General features: G+C 35.0%; 1 protein-coding gene across 9 annotated transcripts in view; it reads right to left on the bottom strand.

Annotated features, from left to right (window-relative positions):
- The window catches only part of LRRK2 (leucine rich repeat kinase 2), a 150,738-nt gene that overhangs the window by 2,047 nt on the left and 124,757 nt on the right, over positions 1-23,934 (bottom strand). For 7 of the 9 annotated variants that reach the window (XM_089920536.1, XM_089920539.1, XM_089920538.1 and 4 more), the window contains 9 exons: positions 16,986-17,156; positions 15,653-15,753; positions 12,104-12,298; positions 10,639-10,832; positions 9,317-9,389; positions 7,141-7,325; positions 3,732-3,884; positions 2,252-2,464; positions 370-437 (listed from right to left, as the gene is read on the bottom strand). In XM_089920536.1, the coding sequence (XP_089776662.1) occupies positions 370-437; positions 2,252-2,464; positions 3,732-3,884; positions 7,141-7,325; positions 9,317-9,389; positions 10,639-10,832; positions 12,104-12,298; positions 15,653-15,753; positions 16,986-17,156 (1,353 nt within the window). Of the gene's footprint in view, positions 1-369; positions 438-2,251; positions 2,465-3,731; positions 3,885-7,140; positions 7,326-9,316; positions 9,390-10,638; positions 10,833-12,103; positions 12,299-15,652; positions 15,754-16,985; positions 17,157-23,934 lie in introns of those variants that run through there. The other 2 variants (XM_089920537.1, XM_089920545.1) reach the window with 2 other exon arrangements.

Raw genomic sequence — 23,934 nt, 5'->3', positions numbered from 1 at the left:
AACACTTCATTTTCTGAAAGAAATAAAGATTTTTCAAACACTGTTCAAAATCAGACATAATATGGATATAGGTAATATGTAAGGAAAAATATCCACATTTAGTTTAGGTTTGAGCTAGTTCTCATTTTATAGTGGTTGATATCTCTATTTCACCTGAAAAATAAATACTTAACACTGCTAAATAACTAAAACTTAATTTTAAAGATTTATATCTAAATTATTTGCACTATAAAGAAGCTACCAATTAAAAATGCCTAAAGTTTTATAGCATATGTAATATTTACTGTAAATGTATAAACACATAATATGTTATAATCATTCACATCATTGCACTCTGCTTGGAATATAGTATATCCTATTAAACATTACCTTTTTGATGTTGCATACCTTCAATACTCTTCCGGTTATACCCCAAAACGAGCATGACATTTTTAAGGCTTCCTTTATCAAAAAATAAAAGTTTTCTGTTAAAACAATATAATAAGTTGGACTTCAAAGCTTACAACTGTTCATATTTAAGACACAAAAACCTTGGGACTTAACTTACAATTCCATTATTTATGAGATCCCTCAACTATACTGAATAAAAAAACTCTCCAAGATGACCAGAAATTTTTTAAAGTTAGAAAATTTGTGATCTACTCCTTATTATCATTCTTATTAATTGTGTGAATCTGAGAAAATAGCTTAACCTTTCTGCAAAATGGGTTCAATATTTATACAGTACCTCTCCAGCCAAAGTTATACGTCGAAGAGATAGTGTGTGCGAAAGTGCTTTGGATACTATAAGGCACTGGTCAAATGTGAAGCATCTGGATAGAGAGCTGCATGAACAGATAATATACTGATACCCTGTCACATAACCATACTTTATTCTCAAGTCATTCAATAATTTATTCAACAAATATTTATCAAAAGCCTCTATGTACTAGGCCCTAGGCTAGGCCATGGGAATAAAAGGGAACAAACACAAGCAGAGCCAACCCACATGGAGTTTACGGTCAAGTGAGGAGATTAGTTACTACTCAGTAACTAAGTTAACTAGGCAAAAGATGAAACCACACACATAAAACCTTGAGGTAGGGCGAAGCATAGTATTTAAGAGGGACTGAATGTTCTTCTAGACCAGAAAGAGCAGAGAGGAATATGGCAAATGATAAGGGCTAGAGAGCTAGAGTGAAGCCAGATCATGCCATACATTGTACATTAAGTTTAAATTATTTAAAAAATCAATAAAACCCATTGAAATCTCACTATAATGTCAGTAATGAACAACCATTTGGATGCCAAAGTATTGGGCTGGCCAAAAAGTTCGTACAGAAAAACCCGAATGAACTTTTTGGCCAACTCAATACATACAAATTAAATTAAAGGATAAAACAACCTTGGTGAGTAAGACTAGAGGGACGACCCCCTGCACACCTACTACTTTGCTGGTGTGGACGTGTGTCCTGGTAGTCACCAGTCACTAGGAGCACCTCATTCTAACTCCTGTGCAACTCTGACACCCATTCATGGACAATGGGTGAGGCTGAGGAGAAACATTTATCTCAGCCCTTAATATATTCCTGTAAAAGGAATTTACTATTCTCTTTACCCTGTTAAACATTTTATTTCTCATTTGCTAAAGCTACATTAACTCTAGTTTTGCAGAACTTAACCCCATTTTTGTGATCAACTCTATATATACTAAGTCTATTCCCTAAAGCAAATAATTAGTCAAAAGAAGATAGTTAAGTGTGAGTATCATGTGATATCATGATTTTTTCATACTTAAGTAGAAAAGGAGTAACAAGAAAAAACATAAAAGCTTGAGTAAAACATTATGATTTGTCAATATTTGTAAATTGTGAAGTTCGGCATATATTGCTACAAGAATATAAATTTATTTATAGAATGAAAAACTAGTAGGAAGCTTAAACTATGATCAAAATAAACATCTGTTTTAATTTCTTTGGTCAAAAACTTAAAAATACTCAACATTATATGTTTTTGTCTTAATTATAAAGAACAGAGAGAAAGTAAGACCCAAATTTAGTGTCAGAATAATCTGCTTCTCTTATGGGGCTAAAAACATCTATTCCCTCCGTGTTTTTAAGGGCCCTATTCAAAATACATCCTGCAAAATTTCACTGTGAACTTCTGAGACACTTCACATGACGCTGGAAAGTGAAGAGAAAACAAATTTAAAATAAAAACATATTTTTATAGTCTTAGAGAATATGAAAAAAAAGATCTAAAGGAAAGAAACTTGCCTAACTGTGCAGTCATCATGGCCCTAACAGAATCACAAAAGCTGTGAATTATACAGATGATTCGACGAGCTGAAAGATCAAGGAGTAAGATATGGCCCCCGCCAGTCCCTATCCAGAGGGCAGTGTTCTTCTGGAGGCAGAGAGTTTTCACTCTCCCAGAATAAGACATTTGGTGTTTCGCTTCCTTGTTTGCTTTGACCAGCTCCTCCCTAAAAACCGTAAGGAAAGTATGCATTAATACTTTTTTCAGAAATAAAGAGATAAAATAAATGTGTGTCTCTCTCTGTATACACAGACACACACACATATATAACATTTTAAATTATGAATACATGACAGCATACATTACATACTATTAAAATTGTACAGAACTAACTTTGCTAAATAGTATGTCAAAGAGCCACGTTTCACTACATAAAGCATAAATGATCAAAGATAACACAACTGTCTCCTAACTTCAAGAAATTCTGAAATAAATAAGATAGATACAATTTTTATTAATAAGCCTATGTAATCCAGCAAAAAAAAAAGAACCAATTTGCCCAATATGAAGAAAAAAAAGTTAGTTTCAAAAGGTTTTTATGAAGTCTAAAAGTTATAGAGGAAAATAAAATTATAATCATCTACACGTAAAAGATATGAATACAAACGACTGAATTTTTCGCTGAGCTAATGAGTAATTCATGACAAAAATGAGGTATCCAGAAGTAAAAGAATCGTAATAATTTTAGAATTTCATGAAGTAAGGGACCCTTTACCAGGCAGAACTTCTGAACATAAATTTCCTCACCATCCAGAGAAAAACTAAGAAGGTGTTAGGAAAGTAAACTCTGAAATCTCATTTTATGGATACGGTATATAATCTAAATGTTCTCCAGCAGATAAAAAAATCTATACTATAAAACCAGAACAAAACTATGAAGTAGCTAGCAAAGAAGGCTGGCAATGGTCCTGTGTGCCAGCAGCAGCAAATAAGGGATGTGCTTGATGGGAAGTCTCTGACACACTGTATCAGACTGAGCACTGCGGCCTCAGTCTGGCATCTTGATCTTCCCTCCTTAGTGCACTGGTCAATCCAGTACATTTTTACACCCATATTTTATATTGTTTTGTGACTTTTTCTTTGTAATACCTTGAGGAAACCATATCTATTATGTGCCTATTTTTTTTTCAAAAATGAAATTTGTTGGATACCAACAGATGGTGCTGAGAAGCATTAACAATTTTGTTTCTGAGGGTTGTTTTTTGTTTTTTTTTTAACATTTTTCCATTTAGAAGTAGAAAGGAAGAAAAATAAGCCATACTTCCTCTCTCTGTGAAATATGAAGTCTAAGGACAGCTCTTATAGGCATAAAATAAAGAACCAGTGACACTGTACCTACAGTCAACAACATATTGTACACTTAAAAATTTGTTGATTGGGTAGGTCTCATGTAGTATTCTTTTCACAATAAAATTTAAAAAAAAATAATTTACTTTAAAAAGTGCACACAGTCTATCAGTTCACAGAGTTTTTCAGTCTTCTTGTCCCATACTTCCACAAATGGGCTATTTTTCTTAGCAACATAAAGAGCCGTGTCTACCACCACTGCTATGATGTTGGAATCACTGAAAGATGCATAAGAAAACCTAGGGGGAAAGAAAAAAATGTCATTTCATTTTTCTAGTATTTCAAAATATAATACAACCTTATTATGTTAGCTCTTAATGCATATAAAGGATTAACACTATTTTGAAAAAGAAACAGGCTAGAGTATTTGGCAATTATTTCATATTATCCCCTAACCATTCTGAATAGAATACTTTGTGAACAAAAGTCCAGGACCAGAGAGCTCCACAAATGAATTCTACCAATCATTTAGAGAAGAGTTTTAACATCTATCCTTCTCAAAATATTTCAGAATATTAGAGGAAGGAATGCTCCTGAATTCATTCTATGAGGCCAGCATCACCTCAATACTAAAAACCAGACAAAGAAAACACATAAAAAAGAAAATTACAGGCCAGTATCACTGATAAACATAGATGCAAAAATCCCCAACAAAATATTAGCAAACCAAATCCAACAATACATTAAAATGATCATATACCATTATCAAGTAGGATTTAACCCAGCAATGCAAGGATTTTTCAATATCCACAAATCAATCAGTGTGATACACCACATTAACAAACTGAAGAATAAAAATCATATGATCATCTCAATAGAGGCAGAAAAGGCTTTTGACAAAATTCAACATCCATTTATGATAAAAACTTGACAGAAAGTAGTCATAGAGGGAACATATCTCAACATAATACAGGCCATATATGACAAGCACATAGCTAACATCATTCTCAATGGCAAAAACCTGAAAGCGTTCCCTCTAAGATCAGGAACAAGACAAGGATGCCCACTCTCGCTACTTTTATTCAACATAATACTGGAAGTAGACACAGCTATCAGACAAGAAAAAGAAATAAAAGGAATCCAAACTGGAAAGGAAGAAGTAAAACTGTCACTGTTTGCAGATGACATGATACTATACATAGAAAATCCTAAAGTTGCTACCAGAAAACTACTAGAGCTCATCAATGAATTCACTAGAGTTGCAGGATACAGAAATCTGTTGCATTTCTATACACTAACAACAAACAATCAGAAAGAGAAATTAAGGAAACAATCCCATTAACAACTGCATCAAAAAGAATAAAATAACAAGGAATAAACCTACTACAGCAGATAAAAGAGCTGTACTCAGAAAACTGTAAGACTCTGATGAAAGAAATTGAAGATGACACAAACTGATGGAAAGCTACACCGTGTTCATGGATTGGAAGAATATTGTTAAAACGACCATACTACCCAAGGCAATCTACATATTCAATGCAATCCCTATTAAAATACCAATGGCATTTTTCACAGAACAAGAACAAATAATTTTAAAAATTTGTATGGAAATACAAAAGACCTGAATAGCCAAAACAATCTTGAGAAAGAATATAACTTAAGGAATCACACTCCCTGACTTCGGACTATATTACAAGCTACAGTAATCAAAACAGTATGGTACTGGCACAAAAACAAACACATACATCAATGGAATATAAGAGACCAGAAATAAACCCACCCACTTATGTTCAATTAATCTACAACAAAGAAGGCAAGAATGCACAATGGAGAAAAGACAGTGTCTTCAATAAGTGGTGCTGGAAAAACAGGAAAAACAGCTACATGGAAAAGAATGAAATATAGAAGATTCTCTAACAGCATATACAAAAATAAACTCAAAGTGGATTAAAGACTTAAATGTAAGATTAGGTACCATAAAACTCTTAGAAGAAAACATAGGCTGAGCACTCTGGTTTAAATTGTAACAAAATTTTTTGGGGGGATCTGTCTCCTAAAGCAAAGAAAATAACAGCAAAAATAAACAATGGGACCTAAGCAAACTTAATAGCTTTTGCACAGCAAAGGAAACCATCAACAAAATGAAAAGACAACCTACTGAATGGAAGAAAATATTTGCAAATGATACGATTGATAAGGGGTTAATATCCATAATATATAGACAGCTCCTATAACTCAACATCAGAAAAAACAAAAAACCCAATTAAAAAATGGGCAGAAGACCTGAACAGACGTTTTCCCAAAGAAGACATACAGATGGTCTGCAGGCACATGAAAAGATGCTCAACATCATTAATCATCAGAGAAATACAAATTAAAACCACAGTGAGATATCACCTCACACCTGTCAGAATGGCTCTCATCAAAAAGACCACAAATAATAAATACTGGCAAGAATGTGGAGAAAAGGGAAACCTCATACACTGTTGGTGAGAATGTAAATTGGTGCAGCCACTGTGGGAAACAGTATGGAGGTTTCTCAAAAAACTAAAAATAGAACTACCATATGCCCCAGCAATTCCACTCCTGGGTATTTATCCAAAAAAATGAAAACACTAATTTGAAAAGATACACACACCCTAATATTCATAGTAGCATTATTTACAATAGCCAAGATATGGAAGCAACCTAAGTGTCCATCAACAGATGAATGGATAAAGAAGATGTGGTATATATACATATAAAATAGAATAATACCCAGCTATAAAAAAGAATGAAATTTTGCCATTTGCAACAACATGGATGGACTTAGAGGTTATTATGATAAGTGAAATAAGTAAAAGAAAAACAAATACTGTTTGATATCACTTCTACATAGAATCTAAAAAATAAAACAAACTAGTGAATATAACAAAATAGAAACAGACTCACAGGTACAGAGAACAAACTAGTGTTTACCAGTTGGGATAGGAAAGGGGGGGAGGGCCAAGATAATGTTAGGGGATTAAGAGATACAAACTACTATGTATAAAATAAATAAGCTATAACGATATATAGTACAACACAGGGAATATAGCCAATAGTTTATAACTATAAATGGAATATAAACTTTAAAAATTGTGAATCACTATGTTGTACCCCTGGAACTTACATAATATTGTAAATCAACTATACCTCAATAAAAAAGGAAGAACAAAGAAAATTATACAAAATACATGTGTTAAATCCATATCTTTAGTAAAATAATGAGTTGCTGCCTCTCAAATTCCATGTTTAATTTGATACAGAGATAATGAAAATAAAAAAAATTAGATTGATAGATACTACTAAAATTACTATGAGTTTTCATATTTTATCCCAAATGTGATTAGACTGGGTGATTTTTTAATGTTCCTCTGCTTTCTAAGTTCTATAATGAATATTTAAATTTACAATAGAAAAATAAAGTACGCATTTTGAAAGATCTTTGGGATTATCAATAGCATTACTGACTTGATTATAAAGAATAAAAATGAAAAATATGGTAAATGAGTTGCACAGATAAGAATAACTTACAGCTGATTTGTCCTGGTCTCAATCAGTTTCTGAATGGTGAAATCATCAGAAAATGAGAAAACTTTTGTACCACATCCTCCCCACGTAATGTTTTTCTCGGTTGAATTCATGGATTCACTCAAACACATCAGTGGAGTGCTGACATTTCCTATATTGAGTGTCTTCAAAGGAGCAGCTCCTTTACACTTTGCCAAAAAGAGGAAACACATTCAGTAAATTGAGTAGCCACAGAATGAAACAGTGTAAAATTTCAGCTTTCTAAAAACTACTTTCCCATCTTAAATGGTTAGAGGTATTAAAATAAAAATTCAGGATACATTTTTCAAAGGACTTATAAAAACAGGATTTAATTCAAATGGTATTCAATGTGTTATTCTTATAACCAATCTCTTCACTTCTCCATGCAAAAATTGTACAGCAAGTAACCTAGGGATTATACTATAATTACGTCTTTGTCTCTCATTAGATAATAAGCTTTTTTGATAGCAAAGAGTATGAATGGGTAGGATGTTGAATGACTAGATAGAACCACAGATGAATGATGGATGGAGAAATTAATTCTTTAATGATAAATGTGAATCTTAATAACAGAAAGTCACATGATTTCTTCAAGGTTAAAGAACAGGTTAACCGCCTAGAGAAATGGAAATAAAAACAAAAGTAAACAAATGGGACCTAATGAAACTTAAAGGCTTTTGCACAGCAAAGGAAACCATAAACAAGAATGAAAAGACAACCCTTAGAATGGGAGAAAATATTTGCAAATGAAGCAACTGACAAAGGATTAATCTTCAAAATATACAAGCAGCTCATGCAGCTCAGTATCAAAAAACCAAACAACCCAATCCAAAAATGGGCAGAAGACCTAAATGGACATTTCTCCAAAGAAGATTGCCAACAAACACATGAAAGGATGCTGAATATTACTAATCATTAGAGAAATGCAAATCAAAACTACAATAAGATATCACCTCACACTGGTCAGAATAGCCATCGTCAAAAAAATCTACAAACAGTAAATGCTGGAGAGGGTGTGGAGAAAAGGGAACCCTTCTGCACTGTTGGTGGGAATGTAAATTGATACAGCCACTATGGAGAACAGTATGGAGGTTCCTTAAAAAACTACAAATAGAACTACCCTACGACCCAGCAATCCCACTACTGGGCATATACCCTGAGAAAACCAGAATTCAAAAAGAGTCATGTACCAAAATGTTCATTGCAGCTCTATTTACAATAGCCCGGAGATAGAAACAACCTAAGTGTCCATCATCGGATGAATGGATAAAGATGTGGCAAATATATACAATGGAATATTACTCAGCCATAAAAAGAAATGAAATTGAGCTGTTTGTAATGAGGTGGATAGACCTAGAGTCTGTCATACAGAGTGAAGTAAGTCAGAAAGAAAAAAATAAATACTGTATGCTAACACATATATATGGAGTCTAAAAAAAAAAATGGTTCTGAAGAACCTAGGGGCAGGACAGGAATAAAGACACAGACATAGAGAATGGACTTGAGGACACGGGGAGGGAGAAGGGTAAGCTGGGACGAAGTGAGAGAGTGGCACTGACATATATACACTACCAAATGTAAAACAGATAGCTAGTGGGAAGCAGCTGCATAGCACAGGGAGATCAGCTCAGTGCTTTGTGTCCACCTAGAGGGGTGGGATAGGGAGGGTGGGAGGGAGGGAGCCGCAAGAGGGAGGAGATATGGGGATGTATGTATACATATAGCTGACTCACTTTGTTATACAGCAGAAACTAACACACCACTGTAAAGCAATTATACTCCAATAAATATGTTAAAAAAAAGAAAGAACAGGTTGGTAGCAAGCCAGACTTAAAACTTGTTTCCCCTGTTTTTTCCACAATTAAGAAATTATCTAATTCACTTATATAAAAATGGAATTATTTCCATCCCTAACCTTATAAAGCAGATCTCATTTATCAATTCATCCTCGGTTCATTCATATAAAATATACAGTTAATCAGTAAGTACTTATAGAGAATGTACTGTGTTCAACACTTCCTGAAGCAATAGAAAGGTAAAAAGCAGAATATATGATCCAGAATCTCAGGGAGTTTATAATCAGTTAGAAGGAAGGTGGTGATGAGTAAACATAAAACAAAGAACTTAAATTTTGATGCAGAATGCATTCAACATTTACCTTAACTGTTTTATCTTCAAAAATTGCTAAGTTGCCATCAGCAGTTCCCACTAAAAGGAAATTCTTTTGCTTGCTAAAAGAAAAAATGTCAAAATTGTTACAAAAATAATGCTTATATTGACCAAGATGGTCTTAACATCCCACTTACCTTAACTAAACTTTAGATAGGTTTCTTCCTGATTATTGGCCTCTACCTCCTTTTCCTTAGAGCATTTACTTGAGAAAACTTACATTGCAACTTCTTTCTCTGCCCATTTAAGATGTAGAGCTTCTTCAAGTTTTACAACTCAAGAATGTCTTTTCTCAAGGATCTGGGTGCCCTCTCTGAAATGTCATCAGGAAGGATGGCACCCCTTCTCCCATTCTTTGTGGGAGGGTAGGAGCCTACTTCAATAAGCAACGATCAGCAAACACAGATAACCTAATCACACTGACCCTCCCCCTCCCCCAATGTCCTCCAGTACTTTTCCACTAGCTCACTACAGGGTTTAAAAAAACTCCCACTTTTTATTTCAGCAGAGCTGAGTCCAATCCCTCTCCCCTATTGCAATAATCTTAAATATAAAGTCTTCCTTGCCTATTTGACTTCATCTGATGAAATTTTTATTTGACAGTATCCAAATAATTTCAACTCCAAAATTGCCAGTGGAGTTTATATTTTAGCCACCAAAAACTTGGACTTCACATTTTTCTAATACTTTTTATTTTCCAGTACTGACTTAAACCAGAGAAGTATATGGTGCATAATCTAAATGGCTCCTGGAAATCATACTGCCCCAAATATTACAGCAACTAACCTGTTACACCTGAAATTCTGCCATTTCGATAAATTCCTGAGATAAAATCCTTTCGACTGATAATGGTTAAGCCATTTCACTATTGACAACTTCTGAATTCATCTACTGAAGTTTTTTTCCAATTTGGTAGTTAGTTAAGTGATATGCTTTAGACTGGCATTAACAGTTTATTGATATACATGTATTCAAAGTAAGAATGAATGAGAACTCATTTTTGAAGAGGCCCTACAAAAATGAACTGATGTGCTGAGTGGTGAAGAGTTAGAGCCATAGTTGAGATAAAACCAGGAGCAAGGCTGGAAGCCTGAAGAAATGACTGACCTATTTTTTAACTGTCTCAGCTTGATCTGTATACAGAAAAATGCAAATATCTTCGTGGCCTCCTATAGTTCCCTTTAATATATGCAACCAATGGAAAAATGTTAAAAATGAGCAACCTTTCTTGATACTGTAACAATTTTGCACACAATTAAGTCATCTAAAAGATATGTAATTTTCCCCCAATGGTCAAAATCACTACCTTACCTTTGCTTGGAAAAGGAATTGCAATACAAGCAAGTAACAGAATCAGTCATCTTTTCAAGAGTGTGCCTCTTTCTCTCATCTTCAGTATTGATGACGAGGAGCATGCCAGACTGTGTTCCAGATACAATCCAGCTTTCCTTTTCAACAGGAAGATGCACCAAGGCTAGGCACAATATTCTACTATCAGTAACTTCCTGTTAAGAAAAGAAAACACGCTCTAAAGGACTTGGTTCTAGCTTAAGCGACTAGAACTTACATAGAATGAAAATATTATGTAATCCACATACTTAACTCTTTTTACTTTCTTGGTTTTCATTTTTAAAACAATGTCAATTTTATTTAACTTTCAACAATAAATGAGTTAACTGGCAGAAAAAAAAAAAAAAAAATACCCTGCCTAGAATGCACCTGAAACTAAAATTTAAAAATTGAAAATTATTTCTCAGTGTCATTTCCCACTCCATCAAAGTAATATAAGAGGATTGTTCAACCTTAAGAATAATGTTTAGGTACAACATTTCTTTCAAGGCAACAGTCAAAATATAAGGTTTTTTTAAGTCTAGAAATTTACCTTATATTTCCCAATATAATTTATTGATCCATCTTGCGGAAGCCATGCACAGATCTCCTCTATCACCCACCCCCGGCTGCTCTGAGTGTTGGCTACTAAGAGCTCAGAGCTGCACCCTTCACTACCTTCAGCCCATGGGAGCTGGCTTGTTAAGAAATGGTTGGGAGCTTATGCCACCCCTACCCTTGGGCAAATTGCAGCTGATGACTGACTGATAAGTGGGAATGAAATACTGGACCCCTTGCCTGGTGAAGGGATAAATCTGTGTCGTTATTCACATTCCAGAGTTTCTTGTGAGTAAAGACTGAGGCTAGACTTCCTCAGACACTACATTTTTGCTAAGCTTCTTCCCCTGATCTATGTGGCTTCCCATACCTCCTTAAAAGTTTCTCTCTCCTTGAATCACTCATATAAGATTCTCTGTTTCAGGCTGTGTTTCTAGCATTCCTGACCTAAGACACACATATACTGTGATTTTAAAATAAAACACACACTACTTCATTTCATGTGAATACACTTGTTTTAACAGGAAGCTAATTTAATAACACTCCTATATTACCTCTTATTTTATTTCCTCGCAAGTAACTTTTTTTTTTTTTTTTTTTTAAAGAACCAGTCACTGCAGTCCACTTGAAAGTCATGGACACCCTCAGGAATCTCACGGGCCTGGTACTTGGCTGGGCCCCTGACAAAAGGTTCTGCCCAGTGGTTGAACCCAGATAGCTGTGTCCAAAACCAAATGCCGGTTCTTCAAGTCCTCCCCCGGCCCCAGCTGGACGCTTCGCACCTGCACACTGAGTACCCCTAAGTAATTTTCAATTGGTTCGTGCTTTAAAATAATTTGCAAAGTGAGTTTTCTGGAGTTTCACTAATTTAAATGGTATTTGGACTTACCGCAGAAGTGTATCTTTCTGTATTTAAGTCAAGAAAGGAGAGCTGTCCTTTGTCAGTGTGCCCACAGCCCAGCCAAATGCTTGCATTCTTGCTGTTATGATTCATAGCAACCATGCATTCAACAGTAAAGTTTTTAGGTATTGATATACGCCTCATCAGACAGATTAACTCAGCTGAATTCAAAATGTCAAAGACCTGAGAAAGTTTAAAAATTAACAAAATAACACACATCAGGTTAACACATGCCCTCTTGAAAGATCATATCATTATGCATAATGTAGTATTAAATGTTACAGCACTAAACCTAAATCTGTTATTTAAACTGTGACACATTCAGAGCAATAAGATTAACAAACTATAGATATTAAGATAATACTTATTTTTAAACTATGCATGATATACGCACTTTTGTACATATGGTATGTTTTGTAACTTGAAAAGAAAATCTCAAAAGTGCCAAATGAACAGAAATTTAGCAGAGTCAGGAACTATTCTTCATTCAGTTTCATACCGCAGAGACGCATCATGTTGAAGGGCCCACGATAGAATACACCTTCTACCAGTTGAAGGGAAAAGACATTTTGATTTTGGTAACAAAACTCACAAATCACCTCTAGATTCTGTTTTTATATTTTTCCTTCAAGCACTAACGAACTAAAGAGACGGCAGAGAGCCAGTGTAAGGAAACAGAACCAGGGGTCAGGAAAATGGAATTAGAGCCCCGTGTCACAGCCACTTACCTGCCACTCACGAGGCTCCAAGACAGCTCCATTTCTCCCAGTGACTCATCTGATAAAGGTGATGAGTTTACCCACCTTGCCTAGTACACACTGTATTTTAAAGACTAAACAGGTATGTGAAAGTTTCTGAAAACTGTCATGTGCTAAAAAAAAACCCTCAAGATTGTTATGTAATCTGTAAAATACAGGTGAAGTATAATTGAAAATTAAAAGAAGAAAAAGTAAAATAATAATTAAGCTCTGGAAAATTTTGCTTTGATAATTTTTTTTTTAAAGTCTGTGTAATTAACACTGGTGGCAACCAAAATTAAAAAGCCAGTAAGGCAACTAGTCAAGATGATTATATGATGTTTGATAAAGGCAGTGTATACATGTCCTCAGCTATTTCTGAGTAGGAAATTTAAAATTGAACAAAAATTTTTCACTGAATTATTATACAAAATTGAGAGTCCACAACATAAAAACAGCTCTTATTTTGATCTATTAAAATCTGTTTCATTTAAAACATAGTAAGAGTTCTGTTTCCAATAATATGGTGGAAGAGGTTATTTGGACAAAACTTCCAGCTGAATACAACTTAAAATGCAGAAGAAATTATTTTTTAATCTCTTAAAAACATTAAAGATCTGACAACACCATATAGAATTTTCAGGCCAAAACATTAATGAAAGACAGAATCCAGAGAGGTCAGATGAACCCTGAAGCCCAATTTTCCCTTTAGGCATTTGTCTATTGAAGCAAAATTGATGTGCGGTTTTTAGTGCCTTGTGAGGCCAGTGGGAAAGAGTTAAACCTATGGCCTGTCCAAAGTGGAGAATGTAGTTAATGGTCTTGTTCCCATAAAACTGGGATCCCAAAAGGACTGCATATTTAGAATAAATAAGAACCAGATATAAAGCCACTCCACACTCCCACTCTCACTGGTTTATAAGAAAAGTTGCGTTGGGACTTTACAGACACAGGGGGAGAGAGCAAAAGAACCCTGAGAAACTGTTTATTAATTAATAAGCTTGCTCTCAAGATTTGTAGACCAGATTCTCATCACCTGGGTGATTCAAAAACATCTCAAGCCAGGAATTGAGTGTAAAGCAATTTATAGCAAGATAATCCAGAAAAAGATGTGCAAGACCTATATGCAAAATTATAAAACTTTATTGAAAGACACTTAAGAAGACCTAAATACAGAGATAACCCATATTCAAGAATAGAGAGACAATATATCATACGGATATTGTCTACAGATTCAATGCAAGTCTAATCCAAAGCACAATAGAATTTTTCATAAAAGTTGACAAAGTGATTTAAAATTTTATATGGAAAAACTAGACTGAAGAACAGCTAAAGCATTCCTGAAGGATAAAAATAAGGGGGGAAAGAGACCATTATAAAGCTTCAGGAATTAAGACAGGATTGTACCGGAGGAAGAACAGGTAAATTGACCAATGGAAGAGAATGTGTGTGTGTTTATCTTTGAGTGTATATTACAGAATGGAAATGGAAAATAAAAAGATCAGTAGAAGACAAAGGAAGAAACAATTTCATAGATGAAGCTGGAAAAATTGGTTACCCGTATGGAAAAAAGGAAATTGGATCTAGATAAAAATGTCATTTCCTGATGGATTCAGAACTTAACTATTAAGAACAAAACTTTTAAACATTCTGAAGAAACCATAGGTAAATATTTTTGTGACTCTGAGAGAGATAAGGACCTTTTAAAACAGGACCCTAAAATTAATAACGATAAAAAGAAGTATTGTTAAATTTATCTCTATTAAAATTAAGAAAATCTGTTAATCAAAAGGCACCCTTTAGGAAATAAAAATGCAAACCATGAATTGGGAAAAGAAATTTGCAACATATATAACCAACAAAGTTTTAGTATACAATGTATAAAGAAGCGCTTTTTAAATTTTATTTTTACGAAAACAACTCAATAGAAAAATGGCTAAATAATGAACAGGCATTTTCCAGAAGAGGAAACATATATGTGACCAATGAATATATAAAGAGATGCTCATCTTTATTAGTAATTAGGAAAATGTAAATCAATACACAAGACTGAATCTATTTGGAAAAAATTAAGAAGTCAGATACTCCAACGTTTAGGGAGAATATATTAAAAAAACAGCTACCCTAATATACAGGTGATGGAACTGTTAAGCTGGTACAACTTCTTCAAGAAATGATTTAGATATTCCCATATCCCATGATTCTGCAATTCAACTCCTGGTTAGATACCACAAAGCAATTCTGATACAATTTGCACTAGGCGACATGTATGACCACACTCATAACAGCACTATTTATAATAGCAAAAAACTAGAAACGATACCAATACCCACTGATATGATCATGGGTAAATACATTGTTGTGCATTCAAACAATGGAATGGAATAGTAGGGAAAGTAATCAATAGCTATGTTCAACAACATGAATGAAGCTTACAAAATAATGTTGGGAGAACAACTGAAAAAACTCAGAACAGCACGTGACTATGATTCCATTTTAAATAAATTATAAACTGGGTAGTAAAATCATAAAAAGAAAAATAAACAATGATTATCGTGAAAGTCAGGAGACTGGCTACATATAGGGAAAAGAGGGTGATGCAATCAGAAAGAGGCATATGTGCGTTTCTGGGGTGTTGGCCCTTTATTTTGTGCCTGGGGTAGTGACGGGATAGAGGAATTTTGCTTTATAACTTTTAAATTGTGTGTGTTTATATGTTTGAGTATATATATTTGAATATTACATATATATTTTTTGATGTTCTGAACAAAATACTGATAAATTTTGACTACACAAATACCTGGGCAGAAGTAGGTCTTTCCTGAGGATTTTCTTTCAAACATTTTTTGATTAACTTCTCAACCATAGGCCATGGGGCACAACCATATTCTTTAACTGGATCTAAAACATTAAAAAACATATCACGCTTAAACACTGGACAAATCAGAACAATTATTTTATTTCTTCTCAATGTGTATGAGAGGTCCAGACATTGCAAAGGAACCACTGATCTCTATAATCCCATATATATCATGAATCTACTTATCACTCTTAAAGCTAATTTTGTTAACTGTCTCCACTAGAGACATCAAGAATGAGTTCTTAATTTTTACAGTATAAAAAGAGACACAAATACCAATTGAATAAAAATAGATTTTCCTTTCATACCTTCATTTCAAATAGACTTTGAAAACACTTTTGTTCATATAATAGACTTCTTTGCAAATACTTTTTATTTTAATATTCAATGTAGACAGGCATTTAATCCATTTAATCCAATGTTACCCCCACAGTCACTTTGTGCACATTTGTTTTTTTTATAAGAGGTATGCCATTTTTCTGATTGGTATAGAATACAGACCTGAAAACTTTCACTGGAAAGCTAACTGATAAAATGAGGGAGACGACCTAGATTGTGCACAAAGTTTAGTCGAGTAATAATAGATTTCCTTCTGTTGGGAATCTTTAAAGGTCCCCCAGAAGGAGATAGTTAAAGCTGTATTCCCTGCAGATGGAACATAGTATACGCTCAAAACTTTTCTTAAATGAAAAGAAAAGCAGAAAATATGAGAAACAACTAAATATATTTAAAAGAATACTTTAGAATGAGAACTGAAGAGTTAAGGAATGAATGACAAAGCCCTAGAATTTCTTTAAAGCATGAGGCAACCATTCAAAATGAGATTTGATCTCATTAAATACTCATTTACTAATTCTTACTAATATTTACTACTAAAAATTATTATTGTAAATAATTCAAGCTTCCATTCCTGCAGAGAAATTACTTCACTCCAAGAAAATGAAAATACCCCAAGCTAATGGACACTTAGTAACTCCTTACAAGAAGAAAAGTCACTAAACCTGGAATTCTAATAGTATTTCCTTCTCTGAGTATTCTTCTAAATATAATACCAAATATATCAATATTTGGAATATTAAAAAGAAGCCCTATAACTTCTATCTTTCTCATATGATTTTATTAATATGTCACAGAATTTAAGAATATTCATGCACTAAAAAAGTTTTCAGCTGTGAAATGAATTACTATACAACTACAATTAAATAACTTGGAAATGAAGCTGCTACTATTAAAAAATAATAATAATCTTTATTGTAGATAAAATAAAACTTACCAGGTAATTTTCCTTGTATTGCCAATTCATCAAACTCATTTGGGAACTTCAAACCCTCTGCTATTCTACCTCCAGTTGTCAAAATATCATAGAGTAGCAAACCAAATGAATAAACATCAGCCTGTTGGTTATAAATAACATTTCCTCTGGCAACTTCAGGTGCACGAAACCCTGAAAGTAAACAGACATATTAATAAATATGCCCAACCCCAGAACTTATACATCCAGGGAGGTATATACTTAGGCATATGTGCTGATGAAGAGACAGGAAGATGAGTTCTAAACAGGCCACATCATCTCTATAAGAAGACATCTTAATCAAGTCAATTAACAGCCCTGTCCCAGGACATTTCACCCCAAGGTCCATCTTCAAGAATAATAAGGATAAACATTCAATAATAAATTATTAAGTGATATTTCATACTTAAATAAATAAAGCCTAAGAGGGGGGGAAAGGCTACATCATTCTTAATAATAACTATTCCCAGAGCAGTGTTTCAAACAGAGGAGGAGACATGAGGGAGATTTCTAGACTTCACTCCAAGTCACTTTAACCTGGCTGCAATGCTAATGGCCTTATCATTCCAAGAATTGTGACTCTGCTCCTTGAACCCAACTGAACACTAAAAAGAAAACCTCGAATAAAATGAATAAAAGCCCTCTCTCTCAGGTGTAAGTTCATGCCTGAAATTCTCTGAAATAAAAATAAAACCTTTCATTTTGCAATAGAGATAAATCATTTTTAATCACTTCAGGGAAAAAAAAGTAATTTCAACATTACCTGTAATAGTCAACAATCTAAGGAAAACCAACTATGTTCTATATATAAATATTTGAAAAATAAACACATTAAATTATCACTTTTTGGCTATTAACTTCATGAAGATTAAAAACAATAACAAACCCAGAATGGGAAATAGGTGCTCTAATTCAAGTTTTGAGGGAATTTTAATTGATAAACCTTTCTAGAAGGTAATTAGTATTTCAAAATTCAAAATATGCCTACCCAGCAATATGATTTTTAGAAATTTAATGTTTAAAAATTAGTTTCATAAATGGGAAATTTTTAATTTACAAGTCTATTAATTAAAACCTTTCAATATATCAAAAAGTTCGAAAAAATTAAATATATATCAAGATGTGGTTAAGTAAATTACTGAAATATTATGTAACTGTTAAAACTGATATATGACACAGAAAGATGTCCCTGAAATATTAAGTAGAAAAAGAAAACAAAGACGCAGAATTTACAATACAGTATGTATATAAAACACTCAAGCACATTAAATCTAGATATATCTCTTTGTTGCCGGAGTGTTATTTCCACTAATTTATTAGAAACACATCTTTTGACCTGCTCAATAGCATTTGCTGCTTTCAACTCACAACCTTATGTTTTGCAAATCAAATCTTAATTTAAAACATCATGGAGTATTTCAACCGAAATGGGGAGGGGAGGGGGACTGAGGGCATCAAGACCTAAGCTACCAACATAACATTTAACTATCAATCTAAACCATAAGATCCTCCAAGCTACTCTACATGTATCCTTATCACTGAGGACTTCCCTGGAAAAGTAACTGCAATTTCTTCAAAAATTTTTGCCTTATTTTTCAGTATACTGGTCACCATAGTAGTAACAGGAAGAATAACATTTCAAGCTACTCAATGTATTCACCACTGAATTTAATTTGGGATGAAAATGAACACTTTTAATGTTACTTGTCACTGGAAGGCTAGAAATAGAAACATTTCCTGCCTGTTTACAAAAGGACAGTGTTGTCACCTGATCTAATACTGTGAATGATCTATGGTGGTTATGGACCATGCTACTGTACTACACGGATACCCTCTTTAGCACTGATGCCCCTCAAAGACTACAAATGTTAAGTACTAACTAAAATCCTAAACGTACGTTGTTGTATTAGGCTGTTCAAATAAGTCATTTATTTAAACATGTATCACTTCTACTTCTAGGTAAGATAGAATAACAGGGACTAGACTTACCATTCTGCATAAAACAATGAAATAACTAGACAACATGTATGAAGCTCTGGACACCAGGAACACAAGACAGTGATCTCAGAGAGAGCAAACAAACAAGATGAGTTTTCTGAGTGCCCTTCAGAGGACAGGGAAAGGGAAGGCAAACAGAGCCTTCTGTGTTAAGAAGGGGGCCCCCTGTGTTAAGAAGACAGAGCAGAGGGCTTCCCTGGTGGCGCAGTGGTTGAGAGTCTGCCTGCCGATGCAGGGGACACGGGTTCGTGCCCCGGTCCGGGAAGATCCCACATGCCGCGGGGCGGCTGGGCCCGTGAGCCATGGCCGCTGGGCCTGCGCGTCCAGAGCCTGTGCTCCGCAACGGGAGAGGCCACAACAGTGAGAGGCCCGCATACCGCAAAAAAAAAAGAAGACAGAGCAGAGAGTCCAGGAAAGAAAAGACAGCTAAGGAATGTGCCAGGCATTGTGCTAAACACTTTACATGAATTTTTCATCTGATTTTCACAACAATCCCCTACAACAGATACTATTATTAGGTACTACTGTTTAACCAAGGAAAGGAATTAGGTAATTTCTCCAGCCCTGGCTAGTAAGTGGTAGAGCAAGGATTCAAACTAAGACACTCTGACTTCATAGCCCAAGTTTAACAGAATCTAGACAGCCAATAATCATTAGGTCATATATATCTATCTCCAGAATCCACTGCGGTGCCTAGAATGTGCACCATTGAGAAAGATTAATTTAAAACAGACATTTGCTCTTTTTATCTGAACATAAGTCTAAATGCTATTCATATTTACTCCCATAACTTTTTGCTTATATCACAGGCTAATACTCTCAAAATCTAGAGTAAATGCTAATCATCTTGTTAAAAGTTTTTCTGCAAATAACATTTTCCCCAATGTGAGACAATACCACAATTTGAGCTGCCCACCTTATAACTGATTTATAGAGGCAATGACACTATTTATATGATGAAGAGATGGGAATCACCTGGGGATCATTTAAATAACCTCAATGTCTGGGCTCCACCCAAACTATTTAAATCAGAATCCTGGGCATGGGGTCCTACTACCTGTACATTTGAAAGTCCTCCAGTAGCTTCAAACATGTGGCCACATTGAGAGCCCCTGCTCCACACCTACTAAAATACAACTGTAAAGGACACAACCCTAGGGGATATATCCCTTAAGCCCTACATGTTATCTAATATACAGCCAGAATTGAAAAACATAACCAAAGAATCCTCCATCCTCCATCTGTCACTTAGACCGCATGGAACTTCTTGCAGTTATCGGAATGAGACAAGTCATTTTCTACCTTAGCGCGTTTTGCCTGAAATGTCTCCTCCCACTTACTTATTTATTTACTCAAACCTCAAACTTCTCCTTTAAGATGTCATTCCAGAGTCACCTCCTCTATGAAGGAAGTCCTGACGACCCATAGCTCAGTTAACCACTTGCGCCTTGCACTATCACTGTACCTTGAACTAGATCTCCTGTTGAAACTAATACAATGCTTTATGATTATTGTTTACAGCCCTGTTTCTCCTGGCAAAATGTGTGCTTCTGGAGACGAAAATTTACATTTATTAATGCCCATTCTCCAAGTTCACCACTAAAACAGCTAACATACTTGGCACAACTGCAACATGCCAGCTCTTCTCTATGTTACTTACATGGGTTACCTCATTTTGCCTTTAAACAACTCTTTGAGGTAGGCATTATTTTTCTCGTCACAATTTACAGAAATGAAAAGTGAGCCCCAGAAAGTGAATCTTGAGCACCACACAGCTATTAAGTAGTGACGCCAGTTTGATATTTGGTAAACATTCAATAAATTATTGCCAGATGCATGAATAAATGAATAAAAAATAAGAATACCTTTCCCTTAGAGAATTATTACAAGTCACAATGTTAAAATAATTGGGAAAATATGATGCATTTGTCTAAAAACTATATTAAGAGATACTTTTCCAGAGAAGTCTGCATTTAAAAGATCCATAGATCAAAAACATGAGAAATTTATAAATTAGGTCTGACTATATATCACAAAGTACACAGAAACATATACTTTCTTTTTTACTTTCCAAAAAGTCTGAGTAGAGCATGTCTCATAATTTCTATCAGATGATAGGTATAACCAGAGAATAACATTTTTGTTTACCCAAAGACTGTTGTATTTCTGTGGATGTTGGCGGGGTGAAAGCCTTCAGTCAGCATCCATCTCAGTCAACAGTGTAACTGTCATAAGACCCAGAATTAACCGTTGCTACTAACAGGATATAATACATACATACCCATTTGACTGAGTTAAAGTTGAATCTCTCCAAATTATTTGAAGTTGAAAGTTTCCATCCCATATTTACCTTTGAAAACGTAGACAGACACGGTGCTGTGGTACTTGCCAATAACCAAATTGTTTCTACCTTTGCGCTCCAGCTATGATGGTACCTGGCCAGGGGTTGTGTTCTCAGGAAGGTTGGGTTTGTGTCTTATGTGACCCTATAGACATTTTTAATGGTCCCTAAGCTTTATTTAGTTTCCCTATCTGTAAACCAGGAATAATAATAGGACTCATGTCAGAGGGTCATGAGGGTTAAATGAGATAATCAACCTATGCAAAGGGCTAAGCATGAGACAAGCACTCTGTTCGTGCCACGAAAGGTTTGCTCCCATTGCCATATTCCCTGAGACAACAGTAATGAACCCACACTCACATGCAGACACGGTGTTAATGCACCACAGTAAGAGTTAGTATAAAAATTCACAAAAGTTTAACAATAACAAACACATGGTCTTTTGTTTCTCTAAAATTTCCAAGTTAAACCTTATATTTTGTTTCTCATAAAGTTTCTAAGTATAACATTAACAGGAAGATCCATTAAAAAGGAAAAGACAAGGAGAGAACTAAAATCATATGAGAGGGAATGATTTTCTTCTCAAACATAATTGCTCTGGGGAAGGAAAAGTTTGGTGATGGTGGCAGCAGTGGTGACAATTACTGTTACTTAAAATTTTTAATTTGAGTTTAGGGCTGAGGTGATTAGAAGTGCTCTAACAATAATAAATACAGTAGAGATAAAGAGAAGGTCCAAGATATAGCAAGGAAAAATGCTTACCATGTATTAAGCAGCCTGGGGGAAAAGTGGGCAGAACAGAAAGAATCGGGCTCTGGGTTTCCCTGTCATGATCTTTCTCCATACTTGTGTTACTGCACATTGATACAGCAGATTAAAAGGGGTCAGGAACAAGTATCTGGCTTGGTATGAAAAATCAGTTGGATATTGAACTATAGACAGGTTTTGACCCAAACCAGGAAGACACATAAAATGAAGGGCCATGAGTTTGAACAGAGTTGAAATGAGCTGACTGCTGGCTGGCCCAGCCCACTGAGGGAGCACAATCTACAAGGATCAGAGAAGTCCACTGCCAAGTAGGGGGTTAAGGCTTCAACAGCAGGATTTCCTCTCCACGAACACAGTGACGTGGCTGGGGGGAGGGGGAACGAATTGCAGGCCCCAGATGAGTGGCCTGGCCCACCTTCATGAGACATGACAGTAATGAGCAGATCTTCCAAGAGAAGAATGCCGTCATGTGCCCATTTCTAGGTGGGTTTACGAGGCCTGTGGAATCCCATCTTCTAAGATTATTCTTCCAAACCTGTACGTGACAATATTTGTGGTTTCTGGCCCTGTCATTTTGCTTTGTTTATTTGGATTTTTAATAGCTAAGGTTAAGTAAACCTCTTTAAGTATATGTCATAGTTGCATGTGATCCAGGAGAGCGACTACAGGCATACCTTGGAGATATTGCAGGTTTGGTGCCAGATCACCTCAATAAAGCAAGTATTGCAATAAAGTGAGTCATACAAATTTTTTGGTTTCCCAGTGCATATAAAAGTTATGTTTACAATACTGCAGTCTATTAATGTGCAACAGCACTATGTCTAAAAATAATGTACAATCATTTAAAAATACTTTATTGTTAAAAACTGCTAACGATCATCTGAGCTGTTAGCAAGTCACAATCTTTTTGCAATAGTAATGTCACTGATCACAGATCACCATAACAAACATAATAATAATGAAGAAGTTTGAAATATCGTGAGAATAATCAAAATGTGACACAGAGACCCAAAGTTAGCAAAGGCTGTTGAAGAAAACAGCTCTGACAGACTGGCTTCATGCACGGTTGCCACAAACCTGCAATTTGTAAGAAACACAACATCTGCGAAGCATAATAAAGCAAAGTACAATAAAATAAAGTATGCCTGTATAGGACTTAAAGCCAAATAGCTCTGGATTCAAATGTCATTTAGACTGAGCTTTATCTTGGCCACTTACTGCATGACTTTGTGCAAGTTACACAATCTCACTGAGCCTCAGCTTCCTCATTTTATAGATGAGAAGATAAAAGCTAACTTTCAGCCCTGGCATGAGGATAGGATACCATGTGTCTAATGTATCTGGCCCTGAGCCTGGGACACAGCAGGTGCTGAAAAGATAATTATTTTATTATTATTGAACAACCCAGAGACACTTGAGCCAGAAAATATACTTTGAAATGTTTATGAGAATGCACACTCTACTTCCAACAGATAGCCATGTAAAATGAAAGAGATGATATGTATTTGGAGCAAAAATAAAACCAGGCATTGGAAGCTGGGGCCATTTGCTTATCTAAGGACAAAAATGGGGAAAGGGGAAGAGGGTAGGGGACAATTTTGCCTAGTCAGATATCCTCTAAAGTACTTTCTTCTGTCTTAAGAATGTGTTTTAACTGAGCTGCAATCATCAAGATGATGTAAAGCCACCTGTAATTTTATTTACAAATAACTAACCATGTAAGATTTCTCCAGAGCTAGAGCTGCCCCCCACTAAACAGATGTCAACCCTTCAATTTTCTATTCCCACGCAAACTGAAATCTGAAAGACAAGATGTCTGTACAG

Source organism: Delphinapterus leucas, chromosome 11 (assembly GCF_059928025.1).
Source record: "Delphinapterus leucas isolate spDelLeu-1000000601 "Yukka" chromosome 11, BTC_Dleu_Yukka2, whole genome shotgun sequence".
Classification (NCBI taxonomy): Eukaryota; Metazoa; Chordata; class Mammalia; order Artiodactyla; family Monodontidae; genus Delphinapterus; species Delphinapterus leucas.
Note: the sequence above shows the minus strand (reverse complement) of the source record. Positions and strands in the feature narration are given on the sequence as shown.